The 25,783-nt window shown below is 35.1% G+C and overlaps 1 protein-coding gene across 4 annotated transcripts in view; it reads left to right on the forward strand.

Annotated features, from left to right (window-relative positions):
- LOC111513684 (uncharacterized) overlaps positions 1 to 12,663 on the forward strand; it is a 54,636-nt gene extending 41,973 nt beyond the window's left edge. For 3 of the 4 annotated variants that reach the window (XM_074178290.1, XM_074178291.1, XM_074178292.1), the window contains one exon: positions 10,469 to 12,663. In XM_074178290.1, the coding sequence (XP_074034391.1) occupies positions 10,469 to 11,881 (1,413 nt within the window). In that variant the 3' untranslated portion in view covers positions 11,882 to 12,663. The remainder of the gene's footprint in view (positions 1 to 10,468) is intronic. The other variant, XM_074178293.1, reaches the window with a different exon arrangement.
- The last annotated feature ends 13,120 nt before the right edge of the window (positions 12,664 to 25,783 follow it).

Raw genomic sequence — 25,783 nt, forward strand, 5'->3', positions numbered from 1 at the left:
TATAACCAAAAAAGACCACGGCAAAACCCGGAAACCAACCAAAACAGATTCAAAACGCCTTAATTCAGATTTTGTGAATTATATTTGCGACAAGAATTATCTTAATCTTTCTTATCTCAAAAATATGAGAAAGTACCTTCATGTACTAGTAGCTTCAATTAAGAAAAACCGTGACACCTGCAGATGGATTACCCCAAACGTCAGAGATTGCAGAGTCTACAGAAAATGAGTGGACCAAACATACGAGAGCATAGCAAATTACGCATATAAAGGCACCATAACTCATTGAGAGGAACGACTGAATCCCGAGGAGAAGCTGGCAGATCACTGACGCTAGAAAGAACATGAGGCTTCCAAAGGAGCAGTTCGGGTCGGCTTTTGATGTTCGAAGTCCCAGGATATTGGTCCAAGGTCATGTGTATGTAGAGAACACGTCTTCACCATTGATATAGAAACCTATAAATCAGTTGTTGAAAGACATATGGGACGAACAGAACCCTTTAATATATCATGGAACATTATCTAGTAGTATTTGAAATGATGGACGACTGCTTTTTTGTTCTCGATATCATGATGTTTTCACTGCAGATACATCTACATGGCAAAGAAATCTGGTTTAGAATAAAATAAACACCAGTGATGTCCAACCGATGTCCAAAGTGAGTGGATCTATTCAATCCTCCACTGCAGTCGAGAGGGGTGATTATGGCTCCTAGCTATTCAAACTCAACCAAATGAATACAGTCAAGAGTGGGATTTTGCCAAACGCCGAAAACCCGATTCAGGCCTCGTCGAAGCAAGCAGAGAGTACGTTCTCTAGTACCAGGGCCAGAATAATACAGTTCAGGTATTCAGTGTCTGTTTTCAAAACCTTAAGCGATGCCAATGCCAGATTCTGGTCTAATGAAACAATTTGTATCAGCAGTAGATGTAGTATATTCGTTCTATGAACGCTTGTGTAGTAGCGTCTTCCCATTGCGTTGCGAGGCAAGACGTAAAATAAATAATGGAGAACGAGGTTATGGAGTGTTTCCGCTTCGAAAAAATTAAGCATGAAGACTAGAAGCGTGCGTTGGGTGAGAAAGTATAATCAAAAAAACATATGTAGTGTTTTGAAAATACATCGTTGAAGAAAAAAAACATTGCCTATCGCTTAAACGTGCGACCCCAATGGGGAACGTATATGAGATGTAGTTCAAAATAACGCTTCAAAAAAAACCATGATGGCAATGCAGTGCAGTATACAAGGTGTGTTGAAATGGAAAAAATAGATATATATATATATATATATATATATATATATATATATATATATATATATATATATATATATATATATATATATCGTCAACCGTCTCAGTCTGACACAAACAAGGAAAAACAACATACCAAAGATTGAGGCCACCAGAGTGGTTTACAACTATTCGAGCCAGCACCTAGATGAGGCATCCACTGAGGCGCTAGCTAAAGGTTTCAACTTCGCGGTCGCACCAGGCCGCATACCGGTTGAAAATATAATTAGCAATGTAGAATCAGCCCTGAATAGAATAGACGACAAGGAGACGCAAGAGTCAATTAGACAGGACATTGCACACGTACTCAAAAATGCAAAACCGCCGACCAGAAATATACCCCATAAAGAATACCAAGCACTGAAAAATCTACGAGAGAATGAGGATATCATCATCCTACCAGCAGACAAAGGCAATGCAACAGTAGTGTTAAACACCATAGATTATGAATCCAAAATGATGAAACTACTAGAGGATCCAGCCTACAAGAAAATAGTTAGAGATCCAACTACCTATCTAGAGAAAACCACAAAAACTGCCATCAATAATTCTCCTATCGACGACGAAATCAAAAGACATCTGATTCCAAGAGAGAAATCATCCAAGTGCCCTAAACTTTATGGACTCCCCAAAGTCCACAAGGAAGGGGCACCACTCAGGCCAATCGTGAGCTCGGTAGGTTCGCCAGTGCATCAATTAGCGAAACACGTTGCTCATGTACTTCAACCACATGCGGAAAAGGTCGATTCATATGTGCGCAATGCCGACCACCTCATAGACATATTGAAAACACAAACCGTTAGTCCGGACGACATCCTTGTCAGCTTTGACGTAACCTCGTTATTTACCCAGGTACCCACCGGAGAGGCACTAGAAATAATCAAAAAGAAATACAAACCGGAAGAGCATATCATCACATTGGCGGAACATTGCATCAAAAACACTTACTTCATCTATAACGACCAACGATACAGACAAATTGAAGGGGCACCAATGGGCTCGCCACTATCACCCGTTGTTGCCAATCTCTTTATGGAAGAAATCGAAACCGAAGCAATAGCAACGTCACCCTTGAAACCTAAACTCTGGCTGAGGTATGTCGATGACATCTTCGTGATTTGGTCTCATGGTCACCAGGAACTGTCCAGGTTTTTTAATCATTTGAATGAAATCCATCCACGCATTAAATTTACGAAAGAAGTTGAAGAAGGCAACCAGCTCGCATTTCTCGATGTACTGATTATGAAAAAGCCAGACGGAACATTAGGTCACACGGTATATCGAAAGCCAACACACACGAACAGGTACCTAAACGCAAATTCACACCACCACCCAAAACAAATTCACGCGGTGGCAAGAACACTCATTACACGTTCGAGGAGGCTGGCAGACAACGATCACAGACAACAAGAGTTGAACACCATCGAAACAACGCTACAAAAGAATAACTACTCAGAAAGAAGTATAAAAGCGGCTGCCAAGATCACACGGAAACAACAAAAAACTCGAGATACACCGGTCATAACAACCACACTACCATATATTGCAGGAACAACAGATAAAATCAGCAGAATTCTTCACCGACATAACATATCAACTTCGTTCGTACCAGAACGAACAATAAGGTCCATGCTTCGTAATCCCAAGGATCAGATACCACTGGAATCACAAGGAGTGTATGAAGTACCATGCCATGATTGTGACAGGACTTACATCGGCCAGACCAACAGACGAATCAACATTCGCAAAGATGAACACAAACTAGCAGTGAAGGGAAAAGTCACCACGTCTTCTCTCTTCCAACACGTACTTCAAACAGGACATAACATCAATTTCGACAACACAAAAATGCTAGCAAGCAACGAAAACTTTTACTCACGAACAATCAGAGAGGCAATCGAAATTGAAAAACGACCTAATAATATGAACAAGAGGGATGATGCGCAAAGATTACCATCAACATGGAGATCTGTTTTATCACTTCGCACAAGCAATCAGACCGCTCAACTTCAGAGGCAAAACTCGGTACATGACAATACAGGTACAATAACAGAGACAGGAGAGGCAGCTCAGGTAATAAGACTAAAACAGGTAGTCGAACAAACACAGGTAGTGGCAGCAACACAGGTAAAGGGAAACATCCATCCCTATAAATTGAGACACAGAGTTCGAAGTAATCAGTCTAGTTGAAAAAACCAGACATCACCAGAAGATGGCAAATGAGACTTTGCCGAAACGTTGTGAAAATAATCCTTATGGGGAGAAAATACACAGAACACGGAGCGAAACCCGAGAAAACAGCTCATCATACTTTATCCGTGAGAATCTTCGAGTTAACATATATATATATATATATATATATATATATATATATATATATATATATATATATATATATATATATATATATATATATATATATATAGAGTGTTTGAAAATACGCCCGGTCTGTCGTTTTTTTTTATTCACTTCTGAAAGTCATAGGAGAGAAACTTAGTAAGAATTACCCCAAAGAAAATATGCACCTTAAAACTAAAGAAATACTAATTTCAGAACGTCAGGTTACTTTGCAAAACGCAAAATTGTATTATAAAAAAGGGGTTTTTGGGCTAACATGAAGTCATAAATAAATAGGTACAATTTCATTTTTATTACTTTTTTACATGTATATTTGTATACCCCATGAAGTCTGCAAACGATGTGTTGAAGTCCTTCGAAATTGGTTTAAGGACAAGAAAAAAAGCTTTCCGATATGCTATGGTATGACGCGAGTAAAAACCATAGTGATGATTATTACTTTTGTTTTTGTGTATTGTGAAAGAGTATAATTCAAAACGGAAGCAGTCAATTTTATACCCCAATCTGCAATCAGCTATTCGTCCCATCAGTCATGGGACCGAAATATCAGTGCCCAAGGCACCTGCTACCTTGTAAGAGATTTTAAGTTCTCACGAAGATGATGCTTATACCTGAAAAGTCAAGTTTTGGATTTGGAGATGACAGCAGCCATAAATTGTTTTACCAAGACGAGCTGAATGAATTGGTGAGAGACTTGAATCTTCCCAAAAACGCTGGATCAATGCTCAAAAGCAGGAACTTACTTTTGTCGGGAGTGTCTTCCTCCTAGTTTAGATATCGTGAGAAGCAGTTCACATCCTACTTTGCCCAAGAGGACAAGTCGGTTTATTTTACTAATATTGAAGTTTGGGTGGATACATGTAATATCTCGTATGACCCAGCATAGTGGCTTATTTTCATAGAAGTCTTGAAAAGAAGCCTTAAGCAGTTCTGCTTCACAATGGCGGTTTCTATGCCACCATCCCTGTCGGTCATTCCTTACACCTCCAGGAAACCTACAAGCATGTGGAATTGGTTCTTTGCGAATTAAAATATAAAGACCACGGTTGACAAAATTGCGGTGATTTCAAAATCTTGGGCATGTTGCTTGGACAACAATTTAAGTTTACCAAATTCCCTTGCTTTTTGTGTCTGTGGGATAATAGAGACCAAACAAATCGCTGGACCAAAAAGTGTTGACCTCCAAGGGAGCTTTACATTGGCAAAAAAACATCCTCGTTCTTCTACCACCGCTTCACATAAAACTGGGGTTGATGAAGCAATTTGTGAAGTCACTTCCAAGAGATTGTTTCAAATAATGAACTACCCAAAATCCACAAGAAGATTTTCACTCCCAATACTACAACCATTACAAGGAAAAACATCATCTTCTGTGAAGAATTCAAGGCATTTTGTCGAACTAGTAGGGGCAATCGAAGTCACAGAGCAAGATCAACTAATCAGTTTCGACGTGGAAAGCCCTTACATACCACCGTTCTGGTCGAAGAAGCACTCCAAATCATACATAGGAAGCTATCCGAAGACGAGGACCTGAAAGATTGAAGTAATTATGGAATTACTAGGATGCTGTGAACGAAACTGTTATTTCTAAACGAAGGACAAATTCTCAACACAAGATGAGGGACTGCAATGGGACCGCCACTCTCACCAGTTATAGCAAACATATTTATGGAGTGGTTTGAAACTCTGGCCATTGAAGAAGTCCACAAGAAACCCCGAGTCTGATTGAGATACATTGACGGCACCTTCATAATATGGAACCATGGAAATACTGATCTTGACGCCTTCCTGAAACACATCAATAGCGTAAGACCTTCCATCACTTTCACAATGGAGAAGGAAACCCACAACAAATTCCCATTCTTAGTCGTATTGGTGACGAGAACCGACTCTAAGTGGAAAACATCTTTATACCGAAAACCCACTCACACGGGACAGTATCTGAACCACGAATCCAGCCACCATCAATCGACTAAAAAAGGAGTAATTTGTGCCATTTATGCTTATTAAGAATTCGACAAATTGTCACGTAGGGTATACCTATCTCCCTTTCAGCCTCGTGCAGAGAAGCATTTGGAAATGCATGAAAATATCCCAAAACTATTATACCATTGTCATCATCATCCACTTTAGTCTTCTTACGAATGATTTTTGGACGGAAGGTTCCATTCAACCTACAGTTTTTTAGTAGTCGATTTATCACATTATTATTCGGGTTCGGAAGTTGTGGATATCTTTCATGAAATACTCGGCATGATTTACTTGCAATTCTATTGCACTCACCATAAATTATTAATAAATTCAAGAAATCTTCATTACTGTAACCTAATCTTGACATTATTCTAAATTGGTAGCTATCACAATCAGTCAAAACCACCAACGAAAGTCTGACGTTAAATAATTGGTTTATTTATTTTTCCAAAGCACACTATTAAAAAATATTAATGTGTACTGTTGTACGTTAGAGACCAATACCTCAATGTATACAAATTGTAACTTTTTCTAAGGTAGGTAGATACCAATTTCGAATTGACTGATCTGAGACACTTAAAAAACTGGATCAAAAAGAAATATTACTAAGTAAAAAAAAAATATTGAATATCCAATATAAGTGATGAATTCAAAAAAACGGGCAAGAAAACCACATCAGTTTCCGTTTGAAACAGTGTATCTCGAAAACGGTTCAAAATAGAAATAGTATTATCTGAACAAAGTTAATCTTGAATTGGATGTAGAGCTCAAAAATGTTGAAATATACAGGGTGTTCCATTTGAAAAAATTGAGTTCCACTCATTTTTTCATGAGATCAAAGTATCTGCATTTTTTGAAGACCCTGTGAAAATATGACTCGTACTGAAGATCCTCATAGTATCACTCCACTCTATTTCAAATTTGATCGTTTTAGTGCAAGAGAGTTCAAGATTATCAGCATTTATAAAAGTTCATGTTTGGTAAAAAAAATATCGTAATTAATTTATATCTTCTAAACGGTAATAGGTATAGGGAAATAGTATATGAATTTGTTGACAAAGTGATAATGAATCATAATATGATATTATATATGGGGTGTTTCATTTGAAAAATCAAAGAAGCCGCTACTTTGTAGTAGAAGCGACAACGCCGCTTCGTCTGAAATATTTTAGGCGTGTAGGTCATATTGATTTAAGCATACTCTGAAATTTTCAGGTTGATCCGTTAAATAGTTTGTCAGTAACGGCTAATTAACGCTCATCATGAAAAGCCCTGTATAAGTGGGCAATATGATAAGTGAAATATTCGCGAAATAGAGAAGTTTTATGTTGTGGTATTGTTAAATGTGTCCTGAATCTCAAGTTAAGATGGTGTTACGTCAGTTCTAAAGCATATTTTTTGGAAAAGATAAGAGGATTTTTTGTTTTAAGGAGTTTTTGAAAAAATGTTGCAGAATGAAACGTTCGTCTGGATTCCATATTCAACCAACCCACATTCCCGAGTAGATTACATATCCGTAATGAGACTAATGCATGCATTCTGGAGCCAGTGTTGCTACAAGCTATCTTTTCATCGAAGTAGATTTCTGAAAGAGAGCGGGGTAGAACCGGGGTGGATCCACATTCACTTGATGACACCAATCACAGTGATGCATTGACGTATACCTATGATTGTCGTTCTTTGTTCCATGATCAATTTGACGATCGTAATCAAAAACATAAGTCGCATGTCATCGAATCAAAATTTGGGATCAATGTGTTTCCAAACCATTCCTCGAAAATATTAGCTTCCATGGTTTTATGATAGTCAACATTGCAGTCCTCAAGTTTTTTTCCATATCACTTCAAAGAATTCGGACCCATTCTTTACTTCCTCCGCAATGAACAATGATTAGTCGCGATCCTTTGTTTGCAGGCTTGTTAGGTGTACACATTCTCGAACCATCAGTCCACCCTTTCGTAACTGTGTTGTGAGTGTTATACCAAGTTTCGTCCAAAAAGAAAATTGGCCGTTATTCTTGTCTATATTTAGTTATTTGTTCTGAGTATTTGTTACGCAATTTCACTATTCTTCTGCTTTACATAACTGTTTGACGTTTGTTTATTATTTTAAATCTGAATCCTAGTTTCTTTATCCAATTCTGAAGAGTTTTGTCACAGCAGCTCACGTTATGGAAAGGAAGTATTCTATTTCTTCCTTATGATTTCTGTTGTAGGAATCTCATTGCTTTCGTAACAGTCGTATATTGTTTTTTTCAATGATTTTATTAGATGAACATCTAAAGGTTTTGGTAATCCTGTATCACATCGCGTCTTGCGTTCATTAGGTTTGTTTTTGACTATTTTATGTACAGTTGAGAAAGGAATTTCGGTCAAATCTGATGTTACTTGTGAAAGTTTCTTTCCCTCGAAACCAAACTTGAGATGTATATTCTTATATACATTGAAACATACTCTCTGTGTTTTAATATTCGAATGCATTCGAATCTTATTCATTGGTACCTCTTTTATGCATTGTTCACCATCGCTATTGGAAACACTACACTGGAAAAGTCTGCGTTATTATCACACTCGTTATTACTATTAATACCTACTAGTCCAAAGACGCCACATTTTGAACAGATAACAAAAATTTTAAGTAATTATAACTGCACCAAAATCGAATTTCCACACTCAAATCGCGATCAGTTCCTGAACTGAACACGGCGGCGATAACCAAAGGCCGCATTCCCAGAATTCTATTCGTCAGTGTAACATGACTTCTAATTCAATTTTATGACTCTTCAGCCAATCACAAAACTCGGTTAGTAAAAATTATCCAATACGAACCGCCAAGTCTCTACAGTCCACGTGGACTAGTTTCCTGCCGGTTCATTTCTATGTGTTGGTTTTTTTGGCCTTCGAGAGTGCCGACAACTTTGAGAGTGCACAATATCGGTTACTTCGACTATACATATACCTACATTTATATCACAGACTGAGATTGCATATAATATACACATTTCCATATTTACATTCTAATGTCTAACTAAAAATGTCGAATGTCATGTCACAAACATCAAATAACATTTCACACGTACAGAACATGATCACGGCACTCGGTATCATTGGAAGAGCAGAAGAGCATTGTAGTGTAACTCAGTACTCAGTCACAGAATATCGGAACTATCGGTATAAAAGTCTTACAGTAAGACACAACCCAAGGAACCACTGCCAGTGGTGCCAGACACTCAGTCTACGCCAACTTTGCCACGGGTACTAGGCTCGTGTAACGCGGTAGATTCAAAATCAAACCACAAATATTTGTTAATTTTTTTCAATTTTCGTTTTACATTCCTTTGCTTTATATCTGAGCGGGGAGGATTTACTTGAGGGGAGCGAGAGGGTGAAATTAAGTTCAAGAGGGGTAGAACTACCCCGTACGGGGTAGCTGTGGCAACAGTGTCTGGAGCTTTTGGATTCTAAAACTGTCACTCTTCAAAATTCCCGAACCGTACACCACGTCTGCGTAGTTGACATGTGAAAGAACTAAAGCATCGCAGAGTATAATTTTACTTTTTTTATTCAGAAATGCTCTGTTGGAATGTATCATTTTCAAATTTGCATAACCCCGTTTAGGAATTTGCGAAATGTGTTTTTTAAAACGGAGACTGTTGTCAAGATATAGGCCCAAGTTTTTTGTAACTCCTTTCAAGGGAATTCTGTACCATCTATTACAATATTTGTGAGGCCAGAATGATTTCTTGCCGGTGTTCTACCAACAATTTTCCAGAAAAAGATTATTAGAAGAATTTGTTTTAAAAAACCACTCGATTCCTGTAAACCACTTTTTGCAAAGTTGAATATATTAACTGTTACTTGCATGTATATTCTTAATTGCGTAATCTACGTTAAATCAAATTGCTCCAAGTTTCAGAACAGAGATGATACATGTCTTCTTTCGGGCTTCACCCTGAGAAAAAACTATAACATTTTAATTCCTAGTCATAAGTTAGCCAAGGTCACTAATGGACCTCATATCATGTCAATAAAACTGTACAACAAGCTCCCAATATCCATTAAAAAAATAACTAGTGTAAAGCTCTTTAAACAAAAAGTTCGGAAACTATTATGTGAAAAGGTATTTTATTCGCTTGATGAATTTTTTCAGTCTGATTTGGAATTTTAAATTTTCATTTTTGTATCCCTTTTATGGTCTAAATGTTATATAGTATATCTTATAATTTTGTTGTTTTATGATTGTGACCTCATTGTAATTGTACTGAGTAATGTGACTTTTTCCATGCCTTCCCTAGGTCTACGGAAATAAAAATTTTTTGATTTTGATTTTGAGCATGACATTAGATTTAGATGCATTAACAGATAGGTAGGCAATATTTAGTTAACAAAGATAATAACGTATCGAGATCGTTATTAATTTGCCATAAAAATATAAGTTTTGTTATGAAATTATAAATATAAATTGTTTTTTAGTCTTTTATCTTTTATTTCAAGATGAAAATGTGATGTTCTATAACAAAATGAAAGTCATTGTCAGATTCAGCACACCCAAAAACATAAGAATTATGCAAAAAAACCAAAACAGCTCTCAATATTTTTTTGCAGATTTTTGTTATTTTAATTGATACTAAGTACCACTAAAAAATAATTATCTGGTAACAGGTTTGATTATTTCCATATATTATATATCATTCAAGACTGAAACATAATTTGTTTCCAATAAAGTTAAAGACAAATTTTGAAATTTCATTATTTCAATAGATAAATTTAATTTGTGACTTGTTGCGTAAATGTAATGTTCAAACTTTTTTGGGGTATATTTGAACAATGTTGTTTCACTATTTTCAGATGGTTTCTGGCGAAGTTGCAGCAGTACAACGGATTTCAGTACCCATAGACGTATTCAGTTCGTTTCCTTCCTTAGAAATCCCCAAAGCAGATGACATATATGGTCTTGAAGGATATGAAAAAATTAATGATACTCTCTACAAAGAACTCCCAAAACAATCACAACTTACTGCTGAAGAAAGAGAAAATAACTCTGAAAAACAAGCACACTGTGATATGATTTCAGTTCCTACAAATACATTTGACCTGTTCTCTTCGCCATATGTTGAAGTTTCCAGAATAGATCAAATATTTCGTGAAGAAGGATTCAAAAAGATTGGCGAGTTTATTTATAAAAAAATACCATCCAGTTTAGGTAAACCTATAATTGAACGGGACAGTTCAAATAAGAAACAATATAATTGCCAACCACCTTCAAACAAACAAAACGATAATTATTATTATAATTTACCAACTTCGGCCTTGAAGGAGTTGATTCAAGACAGGCACCAAGAAATGAACGGCGAAAAAGAGAGTCAGCAAGAGATTGATGGCGACAAAAAACAAAGGTTGATTCAGAAACCTACTAGTAAAGGTAAGAACCCATCATTGCCCAAAGTGGATGAAAGTGTCACTATTGAAGTGTGTAAACACTGCAACCAGAATTTTAAAACTAAAGAACTACTAACACTTCATTACAGCATCAGACATAACAAATCAAACATTTTTTCAAACATTAAAACTCAAGCAAAGACGGAGAGTTTAAGGAAACCTTTGCTGAATGGCATTTCCCAAATTGAAACAAAATTTAGAGCGAAAGGAGGAAGGGGGATACCTAGTACAAATAATACAATGAAGAGAAAACGATCCATGAAGTTGAATAAACGTTCATCCAATTTCGAAAGATTGAATTCAGATAGAAATTTTTCAAGAAAAAGTAGAGAGTTGCACTTCAAGAAAAAATGGATGTCCACAAACCAGCATTCTTTCGAAAATAAAATACAGGAGGCCCCCAACATTAAACCTAGCCTGAAAATACCCACAGAAAGCTACTTGTATCAAGAAGAAGAACGTATTTGGTTTGCTGAAGCGATGGGAAGTGATAATGTTGACTCAGATGACAATAACTCTAATATAAATGATAACGATGAGAAAAATAAATTTTTTTCATCATTAAAAAACAAATTGAGCGCACGTTTGAAAGGGAATAAGCTAGGCGACTCTGTTTTTCCAGTGAAGGAAAACATGGATGAAAATGGCAGAAATTTCTTAGAACAGCCAATGAGTAATCTAGAAAAGACGATTTTTAAACTTGATTTGTTGAAGAAAATACAGACTGAATTGAGAAATGAAATTAGTCAGAGTAAACGTGCTGATGAAAGATATGATTTTATCATGAAATTTTTATCCGAAAACAACTATGATTGTAAGTAATGGATGGAATTGTTCCTTTATAGTTGCCATAAACATTTAGAATACAACAGACGAAATTTTTAACGAATGAGTTCAGAAGGAATAAGAACAAGTAGAGATTTCAAGTGTTTTCAGACTGTTTTTATTTAAATTTTGTTTCAAAATATAGAGGATTTCTTTTCAGAAATTCATATAAATATGATAGAGAATCACTTATAAGCGAAAACTATGTATGTGAAAATGTATGATGACAATGGTTCAGTTTACCATATAGATGAAGGACTGATTTTTTGCATTTCTTATTTTTTGGAAATAAAGGATATTTTCGTCTTCCAACTGAATGGCTACAACCATGTACCTTTGTTGTAATTGCTAGAATGTTTGTATCCAAAAAACCTTACATTTAATTCAAATGAGGAAAATATAATTTTTGTTCATCAATATCTAAATGGTAATTTATTTTTGGTAAAACCAACATTTTATTTTCACATATTTTATTATTTCGTGATGAGCCTCCCATGTTCATGTAAATGTCATTTGTCATGTGAATCTTAAATATCATATTCATTGATCATGAAAAAAAAACTATGTACATTGAAATGAAGATTTTTTTTTACGATTTTTTTTTAATTCATTTTGAACATTTTTAAAACTCATATGTGAATGTACTGTATATACATTGTAGACCGTTGTATATTTTTGTTGTATAACATTTTAATATTTAAGAAAATTTTTATTTGTATATTGTTTTTATTTTGTAAATATTGAATCACTTTTTGAAATACACCATTTTATTTTTTGATAAACTTGTTTTATTTATATAGTCCTGTCAATTTAGACAATCGAAGCTACCTAAATTCCCACCAAGCTGAAAATCAGTAAGATTGTTTAAAATATGACAAAAAATAAAATTAGAAAGACAAATGTCAAAAAAATAATTGGTTTTTCGCGATTTTCAGCTAAACGGTAAGTTTTATCATAAAAATACTTCAGAGAAAAGTTGCAGATCATTTAATTATCTACAAAAAATGTATCAATACTTTTTTTTCTACGAGCCACCGTTTTTAAGATATAACTATTCAAAAAGTTGTAATCGTCATAATATGCACACGTTTCCACGCCACCTATGAGGTAGTGCACTTAGCGCGTTTTTTTAACGTGGTTTACCCTGTGGGCCTATTCCATGAGTCAGCTGTGATCTTGTTCATTTCAAAACTATTGCAAAATGATAGATATTAGCAGAGATTGAAAAGATAAAAGCAATTTGAAATGAAAAAAAAGTTGTGAAATTTAATCGTTCTTGTTCTTCATCTTCATCCTGAGTACATGTAAACCGCGTTAATATTGTTGGCTAATTGTTGTTGGCCAATTTCCAACCCCAGTCTGTAGGGTCCAGCTGATAACCAAGCCACACTTGAACAGGGGACATATGTTGTCTCAAGGTTACAATGGCGTATAAATTAAGGGACTGGGTTTCATTTCACCTGATATTCTTATAGTTATAACTTATGTATATTTTATATTATAAGTGTGAGTTACAATGACCAATAGAAAAAAATTACAACATATATTACGTGGCGTACTCATGCATATTACGAGTATGACGATTACAACTTTTTGAATCGTTATATCTCAAAAACGGTGGCTCGTAGGAAAAAAGTATTGATAAATTTTTTGTAGACAATTCTATGATCCACAATTTTTGTCTGAAGTGTTTTTTATGATAAAACTTACCGTTTTGCTGAAAATCGAGAAAAACTCATTTTTTTGACCTTGAATAAAATTTATTCCATACAGGGGAAAGATGGGGAACTTTCAAATTTTATTTTTAATCATATTTTAAACAATCTCAATGATTTTCAGCTCGGTGGGAATTTAGGTAGCTTTACTCTTATTTTTCGGTCTAATTTGACCTGGCTAATAACTAAAATAGTTATAAAATGTTTTGGTTTTGAAGTCATTTAGACATAAATATTTGCTTGGTAAGCAGTCAACTTCTACTCGGAGGATTCTACTCGTGTCGACAATCTTTAAGCTCCATCTTTTGACAGGCAGACCTGAGACATTAATAATAATGATACGCCATTGTCTGAAGTCATACAACATCATTGACAAAGCTTGAATATAATTAAAACACATGTGATATCTACTAAAAACGTGAATTAATTGGTTCGTCACCTAGTGGAGAGTTAGGAGAATAAAATATTAGTAGTACTACCTACTACTACTAGATTTATTTTATTTTTGACAAATTCACAATTTGTATAAGAATAGTCATGCTTATCCTAGATCATAAAAAAATAAAATACAAAAAAATATAAAATTACGAAGAAAAGTATATACAAATAAAAACTCCACGTACACAACGTTAATACATTAACTACAGCTTATGCACAAAAGCAATAAGTGTTAGAGTATTTATCGTGAAACTCAGCTAGTGAGTAAAAGAACTTTTCTAATAAAATATACTCCAAGATTTTTTTGAATTTAACTGTGTTGACTGATTTGTGCTTTAAATCACAGGGAAATTTTGTAAATAATTTCAGGCCTAGATGTGAAGGAGTATTGGTTGTCACTTTGTATTTACAAAAGGGCTCATAATAATCATTTGTTTGCCTAGTTTTTTTTGAGTGTATATCTCTGATTTTATTGAAAGTATTCTTGTTATTGAATATGCACAAACATGATTCCAAGATGAGTAGATATGGCAGGGTGAGAACACCTAATTCTTTGAAAATTGGTCTGCGTGATACATTTCGTTTCTTTCCAGCAATTATTCTAATCAGCATCTTCTGTGCCACGAATAGATCATTGAACATTGTTAAGTTGCCTCACAAACAAATACCATATCTCATTGTAGAAACTGCTTAGCTGTGATACAACATTAATATTTGAAGACTTTTTTGTACTGGTCTTAGAGTTTTGAACATATATCCAAGAAAATTCATTTTGCTTATGGTGCTTTGACAGTGACTCCTCCAGTCGAGGTTCTCATCTGTAATGATTTCAAGGAACTTCGTCTTTTCACTGTTTTTGACAAGTGAGTCATTGACTTGTATCCCAGTTCGCGAGCAAATTTTTTGTCTAAGATGGAAACGAATTAATTGTGTTTTTTCGTTATTGAAGAACAGATCGTTGGACCCACGCTTCCACAATATTGGCACATTTCGAGGTGAGAATATAATCGTTCTTTTCAGAAATCAATAAGGATGTGTCATCGGCGCAAGTGACAAAAAATGCTTTATCAGTTACTTTATCGATTTCAGTGATATATAATATAAATGAAACTGGACCCAATGCCGACCCCTGTGCTACGCCAGTGAGACAGTTCAATGGATCCGAATTGGTATTATTTATTTTACCGTTTTCTTCATATATTTCTCTGTCTATATATATACAGGGTGATTCAAAAGTACTTTGACAAACTTCAGGAAGTGATTCCTCACAATATTCTAATATGAATTGTCCAAATAAATGAATGTTCGGAAACGCTTCGTTTCCAAGATACAGGATGTTGAAGTTTTATTTTTAATTTCGTTTTTTTTAAATAACTTTTGAAATACTGAACTTAATTAAACGAAACTTGGTAATAGGAGGTTTTCGAGGTGTCGAATTCGAACCTGATGTTCTTATTGCTCTTACTCGTAGGGGGAGCCACCTACACGTCTTTTTGTTTTTTAAAGATTCATAACTTTTTTGGGCGTACTTCTAGCACATTTTTCAGTAAAAAAATCGATTTCTCTATCATATCTACGTAAATAAGCTACTCTTGTTACTAGTCGCTGTAAGCAACCGTTTTCTAAATATTTGGACTTGAAAACTTCAAGTCGATTATTTGATAATCGATGCATGTTGAAGTTATTACCAATATTTTGCATTTTTCACAAGAATGCTTTGGAAATAAATTTGACGTTTGTGAGTAGTTTTGGTAATTACATATTTTGTAACAGTTAGGTGTTTTGTTGAAGTTTCCGTAAGTAGAAGTATAAAACACTTATTTTGAAAAAATGGATTATTTAAACAATAATGCTCATTTAGCCGATACGCATTTCGTTTATGGCCTTGCGGATGGCAATGCGCGCGAAGCAAGACGTATTTACCAGGAGCGATTTCCTAATCGAGTACTGCCTTCAGCTCCAACATTTGCTAGTTTCCACCGTCGTTTGGCAGAAACAGGTAGCTTTAAGAGGGCAGCTGATATTATTGGAAGACCACGAGTAGTCCGAACCCCAGAATTGGAAGAAGCTGTTTTGAACGCTCTCGAGGAGAATCCAGAAACAAGCACAAGAGTAATTGCTGAAGCTGTCAATTCTACTCAGTCCATAGTTTGGAGAATTATCCACGATCAACAGTTTTATCCATACCATATTCAAAGGGTACAAGCTCTTTTGCCACGAGACTTTCCCCAACGCATTACTATGTGTCAATGGTTTTTGAGAAAATTGGGTGGAAATCCTCAATATTTAAGATATGTACTCTTCACGGACGAGGCAAACTTCTCCCGAAATGCTATCACAAACTTTCATAACAACCACGTTTGGGCTCTCAAAAATCCGCACGCAGTTAGTGAAAGGCATTATCAGTATCAATTTTCTGTAAATGTATGGGCGGCAATAATTGATGATTACTTGATTGGTCCTTTCTTTCTTCCGCTCTGACTGAATGGCGCAACCCTCAGACACTTTTTAGAAAATGAATTGCCGGGACTACTTCAGAATGTACCATTAGAAATTCGTATCCGCATGTGGTTTATGCATGATGGGGCTCCGGCCCATTTTAGCGTTGTAGCCAGGGAATTCCTTAACACAGTCTATCCAAATCGATAGATCGGTAGGGATGTAGAAGAACCTAACCAGGCGTGGGCACCAAGGTCCCCAGATCTAAACCCGATAGATTTTTATTTTTGGGGACATTTGAAGTCACTAGTTTATAAGACTCCAGTAGTGAACGAGGAAGATCTAAGAAACCGAATAGTAGACGCCTGTGAAACAATAAGAAACACACCAATAATTTTTGAGCGGGTACGAGATTCAATGACTAGACGACTGACTGCCTGTATCTTCGCTGAAGGTGGACACTTCCAACAATTTATTTGGATACAATTTAGTTTCGTTTATTTTAGTTTATTCTACATATTCAAAATTTCCAGAAATAAAATGTTCACATTTCTTGCAAATTGTATTAAAACAAATACTGATTATGTACCCTTGATACAAAAATAACTATTTCGCTTAAGGATGACATAAAGGAACGTACCCAACTGTAATGACTTCTTCAAACGAGTAAAACGTCAAATTTATTTCCAAAGCATTCTTGTGAAAAATGCAAAATATTCGTAATAACTTCAACATGCATCGATTATCAAATAATCGACTTGAAGTTTTCAAGTCCAAATATTTAGAAAACGGTTGCTTACAGCGACTAGTAACAAGGGTAGCTTATTTACGTAGATATGATAGAGGAATCGATTTTTTTACTGAAAAATGTGCTAGAAGTACGCCCAAAAAAGTTATGAATCTTAATAAACGAAAAAGACGTGTAGGTGGCGCCCCCTACGAGTAAGAGCAATAAGAACATCAGGTTCGAATTCGACACCTCAAAAACTTCCTATTACCAAGTTTCGTTTAATTAATTAAGTTTAATTAAGTTATTTGAAAAAAACGAAAATAAAAATAAAACTTCAACATCCTGTATCTTGGAAACGAAGCGTTTCCGGACATTTATTTATTTGGACAATTCATATTAGAATATTGTGAGGAATCACCTCCTGAAGTTTGTCAAAGTACTTTTGAATCACCCTGTATATTTTCTCTGTCTCGAATAACAGGCGATTTGTATGTAGACTATCCCAGACGTATTTATTAATTTTATCATGTCGTTAAAATTAACGATTATACTCTGAGCACTCATAAAATAAAATTCGATATTCATTATACTTTTAAGTACTTATTGACAGTTGACAGTTGATCTAAATAGGGTCTACAGACTGGATAATATATTTTCGACCCTAAGTGACATGATAATGAAATGAATGACGAGGTTGAATGTTTTAAAATATCAGATTTCTTAAACATGGTTCTGGTTGACCTTAAGACCTGACCTGAAAGCTGATAAAGGTTCCCTTTTGCTACGAAAACCCATTTGTTTTGGTAATAATCAATATTTAACGAAAAATAATGTACCAGTTCGTGCGAATGAATACTTCTGCCGTATATTTTTTACCAACATATACGTCTTGGTGTTGAGTGAATATTTTTTTTCGAATTATGCAAATTTTCAAAGGTGGTTTCACTTTTTCGTAGAAATTATATGAGCAAATTTTAGAAAGTAGTTTGTATTTCTAAAATTTGTTTCCGATGTTTCACGTTGATTTCTATTAATATTTCTCTACGTGCTTAAGATTTCTGGACTTGGTCTTTTTATACAAAAATTACTTCATCGTTGGCAATTAATTGATTGAGTTCCAGGTGAAGTTAGAGTATAATAATAATAATAATAATAATAATTTTACATTTACATTATAAATATCCCAGCGAAATGTGATTTTACGATGCAAATAGGAGGGTTTCTTTGTAACAATAATTTTGTGGAAAAAACAAAAGTAGCATATGAAAGTCTTCTCCTCTCCATACAACAACCATACTCGCATTCTATTCGTCACCGTAACATGACTTCAAATTTAATCTTATGACCCTTCAGCCAATCATAAAACTCGGTTAGTAAAAATTATCCAATAGGAACCGCCAATTCTTTAGTCTAAGTGGACTAGTTGGCAGCGGCTTCAATTCTCTGAATTGGTTTTTTTTGGTCTTTGAGAGCGCCGACACATTTAACTATGCACAATACCGTTTATTTCGACTATAACTACATGCATTAGCCGTGTTTTGTTTTAACTAATGAGAGGACATTTCGCATCGGCCTTAAGTGCGGCAGTGACCAGCGATTAGAGGCTGGCGTTTATTTTTGACGACCAATTCTTTTTTTCCGGTGATAATTCATGTAATTTGGAGCGGTTATCAAAACGCGTCTAAAAAGGTAAGTGTTTATATTACTACTATAGTTTTTTTACTATGTATTACTACTAATATAAAATATTGATATGTTTCGCACAAAATCAATCTAACCTTGCATTTATTTATTTTTGTTCGTTATTTAAAATTATGTTAGACATAAGGGCGTAACGAGAACATGGCTACTGGGATACCCCGTTGTGCCCCGTCCCCATTATGCCTCTGAATGGTCTGTTCATTTACCAATATTACAATAATATTGTATATTTTGTTTTAGGTTTTTAAAAAATGGTACGAACTTACAAAAAGAAAAGTTCCAGAGGCAGTTGGTCTGTAGAAAGCATGAAAAACGCAATTGATGCAGCAAATCGGCAGGTTACAGAAAAACAGCTCAATTGTACAGTGTTCCACAGACCACATTGGAGCGTCACGTCACAAAAATAAGGAAAGGCGAGGTATTTCTTAATTCAGCTCCAGGTAACTTTAAACCCTTTTCTTTTTTTTTTTCTAATTGATTCGGCCGTTACTTGATGAAGATCCATAGTAATTTCAAAAACTTCACCTGTCGATTTGATCTCCACAAACTTTATTGGAAAATTATATCACAACATGTTTCGCTAAAACATTAGCTTTTTCAAGTGATTTATAAATATATAATTATAAATAATGATAATAATTATATATATATATATATATATATACTATATATATATATATATATATATATATATATATATATATATATATATATATATATATTTCGGAAGTTTCGGCCGAAATCAAAACTGCTGAAAAACCAGTTCAGCATATATATATATATATATATATATATATATATATATATATATATATATATCGGAAGTTTCGGCCGAAATCAAAACTTCCTTACAAGGATTATGTTTTGAGGGAAAAACGAAGAAAACGTTATTATAATCGGTGAGTCTTTATTTTTTTATCTATAAATCACAACGTTATTCACTCTTCGACATTTTTACTTATTGATAATCAACATAAAAAACCCTTATTCAAGAAAAAATATCAATTGCATCTTAAAAATACTTAAAATAGGTGAGGTGTTTATTTGAGAAGGTGTAGATTTTTCTTTTGACTATTATTGATGGGTTTTCAAAAATATTAAACATAAAATTACTTGAATTCAAGGGGTTATATTATTAGGAGTGATTAATTTTTGGGAAAGAAAGTATTTGGCTTTCTACTAATCCATCTTGATACAAAAAAATGTGAGAATCTTCCAAAGATCAAGATGGAATAGTAGAAAGCCAAAAACTTTCTTTTTCATAAAATTACTTATTTGAGTTGTTACCTAATATCACAATAGTCACGACATGATTAGACACGTGGAAGCGGCAAAATGTCTTCGTCGCTTGTCGTTTGAAATTCAACACGCCGAACAAGACCGATCACAGCGCGGGAACTCCCTAATGAAGTTTCGGTTTCGGTCGTAGTTTCGGCAGGTTTGGCGCCGAAACCGAAACTAAATTGAAACCCGCTTTTTTACCGAAACTCGACCAAAACCGAACTTTCGGTCGGACACTAGTATTGACAATTATCGTCCTACGAAAACTAGCCTATCAGCTCGCAGAAAAAAATTCTAAGACTCACAATTTCAACCATGTTGAAAACATTGCTAACGTTGATTGGTTCTAAGGCTTAACAAAGTGGCCGTGAATAAATTATATTCTTTGCTTGGGAAAGTTTATGACAAATATAATTTAACGCCAGAATATATAACTACGACGAGACTAGACTGTCATGCGTCTCCAAAACAAAGAGCAAAATCATTGCTGAAAAGAAAACAAGTAGGCTCCCTTTCTTCTGCAGAACGAAGGCAGACGATTACCGTCGGGATATGTTTCAATGCAGCTGGAACTTATATGCCTCCTATGCTAATAGTAATATTTACTTGACAGAGAATGGAGCAGGAGTTATTGGATCGAGCTCCTCCAGAGAAGACGGAAGAATGCAACGCTCCAGGCTGGATGTCAAGTGAAACCTTCATGAGCTCGTTCCGATGGTTGGTCAAATTTTATAAGGCCTCAATAACTAACCCGGTCTTATACTTCTAGATGGGCACGTAACGCATATGCAAAATATAGAGGTTATTGAAAATGCACGTAAGAATGGTGTTGTTATGCTTTGCTTTTCTCCCCCATTGCACCCACAGGCTCCAAAACATTATGATCAAGGCGAATGATAAAAACTTTTCAAATAAGCGAAATTTTTGCAAATGCTCATATTCAATCTGCAATAATGCAATAACGGCAATTAATGCACTGGAATAATGTGGGATATGGCCATTTAACCAAAATAATTTCACCGATTCAGATTATTTATCTGCATCAACAACAGACATACCGTTCATAAATGATGAGCCTGAAATAACTTCTTCAACTGCTGAAATTCAGCAACCACCGTCGCCTCCCCTTGAAGAGGTACCTCTTGAACCTATTTTATCTGCAATATCGACACATTCACATCAGAAAACTCCTATCTCAGAGCCTCAGCCTGGACCATCTATACAAGACGAAAATAGTGTTTTCCGGTCTCCAATTCGAAGAGTATGTCGTAATTCAACAACTTCCTCTGAAAACGCTTCTCACTCTGTTGGAGAAAATGTTGAGGAGTATGTCTCATGCGTCTATTGTGTTGACTCGTTCTTTCAATCTTGGCAAAGATTGGTCCATGATCTTCTGTAATACGGGCTCTGTAATACGAAGGAAGGTCTCAAGAAAGAACTAGGTATCGTCAAAAGATCTTCAACGGAATGATTACTCGAAAGTGATAGTAAACAGACTTTGGATAAAAAACAGCAAGAACTTCACAAGGAAGAGAAGCCGTCAGTCACAACTAGTGCTTGCACTTACCTACATGAGAGGATTGCATGAAAGGATATGAGGAATTGGGTCCAAGTACAACATCAGAACCGGCTTCAGATCTGGAAACACCATCCGCAGTACCGTCACAGAAACCAGGTCACCAAACGCGGTTTGCGATTCCAAGAATTGCATTTACCGGGTACCCTGTGAGTGAGGCAAAACTTACATCGGTGAAACTAAGAGGCCATTGAAAGTCCACATTGCTAAGCACAAGAAACACACACACACCGAGGGGAACCAGCAAATTGGATATAGCAGAGCATGTTTGGACCCATCAACATAACATCAAGTGGTCCCAAGCTGAGATCATCCACAGGGAGGAACACTGGTTTACGAGAAAATTCAAAGAAGCTGCATACATGTTGTCCAATGACGCATTCAGCCAAGCTAGCGTAGAAATACGCAACATATGGAACCCCATAATAAAGAGGTAACCGGTCAACTCACGCCAAACGGCCATCTCCCGCTAAACAGGTGAAGCGTAGAGAGGGAAGGGGGATAGGTGAAAGCACTCGAATGGCCTATAAGTAGTCTTCTTTCGGGAGAATAAAGCCAATGAAGACGATTGTGGATACTGATAATCGAAAAGTGATAGATTTCGAATCATATTATATCATACAATGGAAGTCCGAACTAATGAAATTCTCCATGAAACATTGTCAACCACCTTCAAACATTATCAAATGTGATGAGGTGACGGTCGAAATGCTTGAGTTGCTCTCAACGCAGAAACTGCAATTCTGCATTGTTGAATGTAATGAAAATATAATATTTATTCAGGAGAAAATTCAGATAGTCATAATTTGTGGTGAACACCAATGTCATGAAAAAAAACCAAAATTCGTAATGCACAACATTGTTATGATGGTGGTGGGTGAAAAAATTAGTAGTACTACCTGTATATTCATTAACAATAAAAATATTGTCTATTGCCAGAGCTGCACATCCCGACCTTAATAGCTTCTGGTTACCTGAGAGGATCAGAAGAGGTTTCTGGCTACTGCAGCAAGTACCCTGCAGCCATGGACAGGCGTTCTAACTACCTACTATCTGTATATTCACTGAAAAGAAAATTTTTGTAGCCAGAGTATGCAATATCTTGTTGCCAGAGCATGGAGTCTCTCTATCGGCGTGTACGTTATTTATACGCACATTATATTTCAAAACTATTGCAGTATCTTCAGGTCACAAAGTCGTTCAGTTCAAAAACGTAGCGCATTAGATAAGAATTCAATATCATGAAACAATATCCGTTAATTTATGTGAAGCAGGTTTATCAACCGCAATAAACCATGAAATATTAAATCAACCATATTATTATCTTCCAAAGTGGAACAAATAAGATAATTTTAATCAAGCTAACATTCGTTGTTTAGATAAATAGTTTTAAAGTCTGAAAGTATGAGAGCCAAGCGGTTAGAATTTGAGACGATAGCTGGTTATCGATTATTTTAACGGAAGCACCGCGTTTTCCCACTTTTTAAAACGGGCAGGAGTCGCATAACAGCCATTCAATGCGTGCAGAAACAAAATGTGTTTTTGTGAACGAGTATACTTATCAAAAATTTTGGGAGGGTAAATTTTTGTTTTTACATTTCCTTTGCCGACCTTTCTGAAGAAAATTTATTGTTGAAGAGATGGTGTACGCCCAATTAAAATGACAATTAAATCAATATCTTCCTATATTATAACTGTGGTTTGTTTGGTAGTAATATTTGACACCTTGTAATTGTTCAATGAGCATATTGATGAGCTTTTCTTTGTTACTTGCGTAGTTGGTACAACCTTTGTTTTGTGGTAACTGACGAATAGTTAAGGTTAGTAGAAAGTGGTTCCTTGAATGAATAGGAAAGTTTCTGCATAATAGGGGTCCCAATTTCCAGGTGAAGAAGATTTACTTATATATTTTCTATTTATATATTATAAATATAATATTAATAAACACAATGAGAAAGAAAATTCTAAACTTTTGGCAGTTGAATGTGTAAAAGTTGTTGAAACAAATAACTTTCCTAATGAGGATTTCATTAGAATTGTTATATCTAGATCTCTCAATAATACTTTCTCATTACTTTTTAATACAGATGATCATCAAAATATTCTAATGCTAGGAAAATACACACGATGATTTATTTGTGAGAAAATGAAAAAAACTGATTGGGTTTTATGTCCCAAGGTACAAAGTGAGGCTTGTACTTTGGGACACCGATATTTGTACCTTGGGACAAATATTTCCAGGATTTTTATTGAAATTTAAAAAACATTATACATTGTAATAAGCCGTAAAAATATGACCCATATATCCTTATCTGTCAAATATAAAAGTAAAAACTGAAAAATCAACTCTTAGAGAGCATAAGTAATAAAAAGCCTAGTTTTTTTAATAGCATTTATTTATAATCACTTTCTCTTAAAAATTAGTAAGAATAAAGATTTCACATATTCCTAATTTAGTTTAAGAACTTAACAGTTATGCTTTGGAAGTTTGGTTATTACCACTAATTAACAATTAATTTACGAACTAAGACAGATCGAGACAAGACGATAAAATATATCCTATTTTTTGGATTTTGTACCACATTTTTGACAATATTTATCAAAACTGGTGCAATCTTCGTGCACCCAAAAGTAACAAATAACACATTGAATGCAGTCTTCTTTACTTGAGGTAACAAAATAATTTTCTCCACATCCGACACAATTATTTTCCTCTTGATCATCATCACTTTCTAAAATCACATAAGTGTCTTCCTCTGAACTAGAATATTAATATTTTTTATTGAAAACTTTTTTACAGTCTTCATATTGTTTTGTAATGCATTTTTTCTTTCATTTGCAGCCAACTGATCCAATTCCGGTTTTTCAGGAGTATCGGTTAAGACTTGTTTTACCTTTCCTGTTTCGAGTAGTTTTATTTTTTCTAGGTGGGGCCTTTGGAAAAGGACGAAAAATTTTTGGGGACATAATGTTATAGTTTGTTTCTGTGTTTGTTACAATAGGTGCTGCTGGCGATTCTGTGTTGGACTGAATAATATATGTTTGTTGTTCAACAATGTGAGGGTTCGATGGTCCAGGTAAATCTATATTTTTTTTATTCCAACCACGTTTGGTGTGCTTGCTATGGTGTCATCATTTACCAGAGGCCTATCAGTTACAAATGAGCTTAAAAACCATAATCCAGTAACTTTAAACCCATTTGGAATATTTGATGGCGTGAAAGCTAATAGATAAGCATTTCCAAAGCATTCAGCGATATTATAGGTATATTGTTAGTGGCGTTCCTGGATGCTCCATAAGCCACTCGTTACAAGCTTTGTTATAATATTTCTTAAGCGGAGACAAAGACAGTTCGATCTAAAGGTTGTATCATGTGGCTTGTGTGGGAAAAGAATGTGCACATCATTATACAATTTTTTTTAGCCAACTCTATTATTTTTATTGATAGGCGATTATCCATTATCAGCAGCACTCTATTGTCTTTACTAGGTCTTACATATTTTATAGCAAGTCCCAACGTCTCCGGAGGAGCACCATTAGTCATGTGGCTCTTAAAGTGAACTCGCGGGAATATTATGCAAAGGTGTATCGAATTGCCACGGGCATTAACGCAAGCAATAATTGTGACATTATTACCTCTTTCTACTGATGTCACAGTTCCCACTTGTTTTGATCCTTTTGGCGCTAAAACTTTCAACGGCGTGTGCATAGTAGACAGCAAGGATTTCATCAGCAAGCCTTTGTATTTTTCAAAAAATTCATTGGCATTAGCCTTGTTAAAGGCTGTGGCACGGCCAAGACTGGTAGCTTCGGGTTTTCGCAGGCTCAAATTTTGATGACGTATGATAAAATATTCATAAAAAGTCTTGTCAGCTTGCTTATTTATATCCCAAGCACTTAGACACGTTTTCTTCAAAGCTACTGCATACTGATATGCTAGTTTCAAGAATTTTTCTTTAGGTATGCCATAATGAAATTTGGATGCTGTCAAACAATACTCGACTAATTGCTCTTCCTCT

This window comes from Leptinotarsa decemlineata, unplaced genomic scaffold (genome assembly GCF_025532065.1).
Source record: "Leptinotarsa decemlineata unplaced genomic scaffold, Ldec_3_MD MMD2_tig00003736_RagTag_RagTag, whole genome shotgun sequence".
In the NCBI taxonomy this organism is placed as follows: Eukaryota; Metazoa; Arthropoda; class Insecta; order Coleoptera; family Chrysomelidae; genus Leptinotarsa; species Leptinotarsa decemlineata.